The sequence below is a fragment of the Triticum dicoccoides genome, chromosome 3B (genome assembly GCF_002162155.2).
Source record: "Triticum dicoccoides isolate Atlit2015 ecotype Zavitan chromosome 3B, WEW_v2.0, whole genome shotgun sequence".
Lineage (NCBI taxonomy): Eukaryota > Viridiplantae > Streptophyta > Magnoliopsida > Poales > Poaceae > Triticum > Triticum dicoccoides.
In genome coordinates this window covers 44,024,933-44,030,127 of record NC_041385.1, presented here as the reverse complement: position 1 = coordinate 44,030,127, position 5,195 = coordinate 44,024,933, and the positions used below count along the sequence as shown (strand labels likewise).

Here is a 5,195-nt window from a genome sequence, read left to right as displayed (position 1 = left end):
CTCTTTCCTTCCCCGTCGGTTATATATAGCAGGGGGAGGCGCAGGCTTGGGAGGGAGCTCAAGTAGGATTCCTCCTAGAGCTGCTCCCTAGAGCTGCTCCTCCCTCCCTCCCACCTATATATACATGAAGGGGGCGCCACACATAAAACATATCAATTGTTAGCAATGTGCGGCGTCCCCCTCCATCGTTTACACCCCCGGTCATATTTTCATAGTGCTTAGGCTAAACCCCGCGGAGATCACTTCACCATCATCGTCACCACGCCGTCGTGCTGACGGAACTCATCTACTAGCTCGACGTGTTGCTGGATCAAGAAGGCGAGGAACGTCACCGAGCTGAACGTGTGCAGAACGCGGAGGTGTCGTGCGTTTGGTACTTGATCAGTTGAAGCACGAAGAAGTTCGACTACGTCAACCGCATTGTGAAACGCTTCCGCTTACGGTCTACCAGGGTATGTAGACACACTCTCCCTCCCGTTGGTATGCATCTCCATGGGCAGATCCTTGCGTGTGCGTAGATTTTTTTTGAAATTCCATGCAAGGTTCCCCATCAATCTCTGATGTAGATTTTCCAGGTCTAGAATTTCAACTGCCGGCAATCTTCCTCTTCATGTAAATCTTGCAAATTAAGAGAGGAAAGACATTAGAATTGAATTATAAAGTGTTATAATGATAAAAAAATATTGTAAATATCAGTAGGAAAACATGATGCACAATGGATGTATCAATGACGCTGCATGCAGGTGCGGGAGCACGGCGCCTTCTCCCGTAGCGGCGGCCGGAGGGCGTGGAGGGAGTCCGACTGCCTCCACTACATTCTTTGGCCAACCACGAAGCGCCTCCGCAAGGCGGAGCGCGAAGAATCGGCACCGCCGCGCCGCTCGAGGCGGCCAAGAGGAGTACCACTTCGCCTTCGTCCTCTGAAACTCCACGGTGGAGTATCATCTCCATGTCAAGAAGGATGAGTCGTTTAGCGTAGGTTTAAATCTAGTATATTTTAAGTTTGTGCGATGAACTATGTTTAAATTTTGGTGAGAACTATGTCATTATCCTTTGAAAAATCTGTTCTGCCATGCGTTTCGCGGTATTAAGGGTCTGTTTGGTTCCAAATAAGTCACCAACTTATAAGTCGAAAAGTGAAAAAAGTGACTTATTTTGCCAAACAGACCTGACTTATAAGTCACCTCAACTTATAAGTCATAAGTTGCTCCACCCCAACTTAAAACTTATAAATCGCCTCCTTTTGCGTGGGTCCCAACCCTGCATGATATGGATTGATGTGAAAAGGTGTGTCAGGTGATTTATAAGTCAGGTGACAACCAAACAGGCGTGACTTATAAGTCACTGGTTTTAAGTCACCTGACTTATAAGTCAGGTAATTTATTGGAACCAAACAAGCCCTAATGGGAATTTGCGATACATGATCTGGCTGGCTAGAGATGATCTGATGTACTCCCTCCGTAAACTAATATAAGAGCGTTTCTAAGCGCTCTTATATTAGTTTACGGAGGGAGTACTCCATCCCTGATGCAAATCATGGCGGATCGGATCTGTTGTCGCCACGGGGGACCGTCGATGAATGCCACCTACGTTACGTGGACAAGGCAGATCATCTTCATCTGACTCATTCTCTCTCTTTTTTCACTTAAAGAAAGAACGGAACAGGGCCGCTTTCTCGAAGCAGAGGAGCAGTCCATTTATTTTCCCTTCTGAATAGCGTGTGCGCGCCCCAAAAAGACACGGTCCGCCGTCGACCACGCAGGCGAGTCGTTAGAAGAGAAGTGGAGGCAGCGGCAGGGAGGGAGGGGAGGAGCGCCGCCATGGCCTCGCGCTTCAACTCCCGCATCTCCTCCGGGGACTTGGTGGGTGGCTCAGCCAGCTGGCTAGCTCTGGCCTTCTTCCTCTGTCTTCCTTGGACGAAATCCAAATCTGCAATTCTGACTTGTTTGATTCTGGTCGCCGCGCGCAGAGGTCGGGGAGCTCGCTGACGGTGGGGGAGCGGCTCTGCGCGGTGGTCCTGCCCTTCGTCGCCATCGCCGAGTTCGTCTTCTTCGCGCTCACCGACTGCCTGGCCGGCATCTGCTCCCCTCCCTCGGCCTCCTCCTCCTCGCACCCGCGCAGAGATCCCTCCGCCCCGTCCTTCTTCCTCATGGCCAAGAAGGGGAGCCACCACCACCACCACCTCCTCCGCCGCCGCGTCGCGCCGGGCTGCTCCTCCCTCAGCTTCCGCGACCTCGCCCGCCTCGCCGACGAGTCCAGATGCTGTATAGAAAACCATCCATCTCTTTTCCCCCTCGATTTCATCTTAGTACTTCTTATTGCAATGTCGTTTGATACGAGTCTTCTTTTCCTTGCCGACTGAATCAAGTCTCGGTGAACGAGGTGGAGGCGCTGTTCGAGCTCTACAAGAAGATCAGCTGCTCCATCATCAACGACGGCCTCATCCACAAGGTACCCACTAAAGCTAAAGCGCCTCTGTTTCTTCTGTAATCTGAAACAAATTAGTGCACAGTCCTAATTCGACAGAGATACATGACCGGCAATGTTTGGGCTTAGCGATTCAGATCCGGATTACTTCATAGATCCATCTGAAAATGCTGCATCACATGTGATGGATTCTTTCCCCAGCACATGGATTAAGGAGACACTGTCATATGAGCTGTATAGAGGGAGCAATAATAAATTTGGCTTGACCCACGGAATTATTGGCCTGTATTTTTTCCAGGTCAGTACGTTGTGTTGTGTGGCGCTTACATGTCTGAATGTTTGATTTGTCACCTTCATTCTTGTGGCGTGACTAAGTTATTTATTAAGCTAATGGTGCAATAATTTTGCATCTTACTTTGTTGATGATTGATGTGCAAGTCCAAGTCTGTGAAAGAATATTAATTAAGTTTATAGTGCACATATGAACGATCTGTTATGGGTGCACATATGACGTGCGAGGATGAAATTGTCCTCTTCTATTCTTTTCGCATACTATGATTGAACCGTCAATTAGATTTCCAGGTCAGCACGTTGTGTGGATTCCGTGTGAAGTTTGAACCAGCAAAGGAACAGTAATTAGTTTTATAATGCACATATGAACCATCTGTTATGGGTGCACATATGACGTGCGGGGATGAAAGCGGGTACCTAGAAAAGTTTCAATGCCCTTTTATATTCGTATACTATCTATGATTGAACTAGCAAAGCATAAAAAAATGACCTATCTGTCTTTTCTGTTGAATTGTTATTTAGGAAGAACTTCAGCTAGCATTATTCAAGACTCCTAGTGGGCAGAATCTTTTTCTTGATAGGGTAAGCGTTGACAACTTCAATTTGCTATTTTTAAGTGCTTCAAGATCATTATTTACCATGTCATACACGGAATTCTGAATTGCTCACATTGCATTTTGGTTTGTGAGATAGCATCCAACTGAGATTGTCCTATATGATTCAGGTTTTTGATTTGTTTGATGAGAAGAAAAATGGAGTAATAGAGTTTGAGGAGTTTATTCATGCTCTCAGTGTCTTTCATCCATTGGCACCTGTGGAAGACAAGATCAACTGTAAGTACTATTCTTGCAAAAACTATGACTTCTGCATGAACATGTTGAGATATACTTACAGTTAGGGCTCTCCTTCTGAGTTTTTTCAGTTGCATTTAGGCTCTATGATTTGAGACAGACTGGCTTTATTGAGCGCGAGGAGGTTAGTTCAGATGGATGTTGTATTTCTGTCTGTACCTGTAGTTCCTTTACTTCAGCAGGGTGATCTGTTGGTGCTCCTGTTTCTTAGGTGATGCAAATGGTTATTGCCATTTTGAATGAATCTCATGTGGAATTATCGCATGACCTTCTTGAGGCCATCCTAGACAAGGTACGCAATCATTTCCTTGGGCTTCTTTCGTTATTTATTTCCATTTTACATGGATGTAAGTTTGAATTGGTTTCAGACATTTGAGGATGCTGATACCGATAGGGATGGAAAAATTTGCCAAGAAGAGTGGAAGGAATTTGTATTACGCCATCCTAAACTATTGAAGAACATGACTCTACCCTATCTAAGGTTTGAAAATCTGAAAACTACAATCAGATAATTGTCAATACCGTCTGCAACTTACATTCCATATGTTTAGAGCTAGTCAGAAATACATTGGCATTTCTTCTCTTTGAAAACATTTCGTCGGTGTTTACATGAGTGATTTCTTGCCAATCTGTGTATCAGGGACGTCACAACAGCGTTCCCAAGTTTTGTTTTCAATACCGCGGTTGAAGACTAAACATCACAAGGCTTGTACTTGATGGTGACAAGTTGGTTGCTGATTGCGTCAGCCGTTGAGAATTGGGATGCTGAGAAACAGAGCAGCCATGTTAAGGATGGCTGTTGCTTCAGGATGGACATCAGATAATCAACCCGGCAACTGAAGAGTCCCATTCATGATGGCAAATTGGCAGCTAACGGCGTCTGGTGTGCATTGTGTTGTACTAACTGTATATACACCATTCATTCAAGAACAGGACAGCGTGATATGAGGAGTCTAAGTTGCTCATATACATAGATAGGAGGAATCTAAGTTCCGCAAATGCCAGCCAGTTCCGCGCAATTTTGTGAATGCTAACTTGTGATGTTGTAGCGTCCATTATCTAGACTATCCTAATCCTAGCGCCAACATATGTCATGGCTAAGCCATGATTGATGTATATATAATCGAAAACCTTTCCGAGACGCATGCTTTTGCTTGGTGATATCTACTGTACAAGATTGATGCAAAGCATATTCGCCAAGTGTTTGTCCATGAACCAATCATCTCACCTGTGATGGGCTGATGGCGACAGTGGACTTTGTTTTGGCCCTTGGGGTGATGCAAGGGCCAGTTCTTTATGTGCTTTCCTGATGCTAATCATACGTAGATGTGAACTAATCAAAGTAACTCAATCATTGATGTGAATGAACTGAATAAAGTAATTTCCTTACGATTGGGGGATAAACGCTGCACACACATGGATTCACCAACGTGGACCGCTTCCCAGAAAGCCATGTCACACACCAATCACCAATATGCTTGGCATTTTTACAAGTCGGCACGCCAGATTATGTGGCAAAACTATTGAAAGTGAGGAGAACATTACATGAGTACTCCCTCTATAACTCTTATAAGATCGTTTATATAGATCGCTAAAGTAGTTTGTTATTTTTTCTACGTTGATTGT

At 45.2% G+C, this 5,195-nt stretch overlaps 1 protein-coding gene across 3 annotated transcripts; it reads left to right on the top strand.

Annotated features, from left to right (window-relative positions):
- The first annotated feature begins 1,680 nt into the window (after nucleotides 1–1,680).
- LOC119274594 (calcineurin B-like protein 9) lies at nucleotides 1,681–4,730 on the top strand. 3 transcript variants are annotated; one of them, XM_037555303.1, is made up of 9 exons: nucleotides 1,681–1,862; nucleotides 1,970–2,264; nucleotides 2,369–2,451; nucleotides 3,241–3,300; nucleotides 3,443–3,551; nucleotides 3,641–3,693; nucleotides 3,781–3,861; nucleotides 3,938–4,050; nucleotides 4,210–4,730. In XM_037555303.1, the coding sequence occupies exons 1-9, from the start codon at nucleotides 1,821–1,823 to the stop codon at nucleotides 4,262–4,264; spliced, it is 891 nt and encodes a 296-aa protein (XP_037411200.1). In that variant the 5' UTR covers nucleotides 1,681–1,820; the 3' UTR covers nucleotides 4,265–4,730. The 3 variants fall into 3 exon arrangements, with proteins under 3 accessions (XP_037411200.1, XP_037411201.1, XP_037411202.1); XM_037555304.1 differs by lacking the exon at nucleotides 1,681–1,862 and adding an exon at nucleotides 2,565–2,725 and having other exon boundaries at nucleotides 2,129–2,264; XM_037555305.1 differs by lacking the exons at nucleotides 1,681–1,862; nucleotides 1,970–2,264 and adding an exon at nucleotides 2,513–2,725.
- The last annotated feature ends 465 nt before the right edge of the window (nucleotides 4,731–5,195 follow it).

What these genes read in the sequence shown, in the direction of transcription:
- LOC119274594 (XM_037555303.1), top strand. Translation starts at nt 1,821, where the DNA reads ATGGCCTCGCGCTTCAACTCCCGCATCTCCTCCGGGGACTTG. An exon ending in ACGACGGCCTCATCCACAAG is followed by an intron (nt 2,452 to 3,240) that starts GTACCCACTAAA and finishes ATTGTTATTTAG; the next exon opens with GAAGAACTTCAGCTAGCATT. An exon ending in TGTGGAAGACAAGATCAACT is followed by an intron (nt 3,552 to 3,640) that starts GTAAGTACTATT and finishes GAGTTTTTTCAG; the next exon opens with TTGCATTTAGGCTCTATGAT.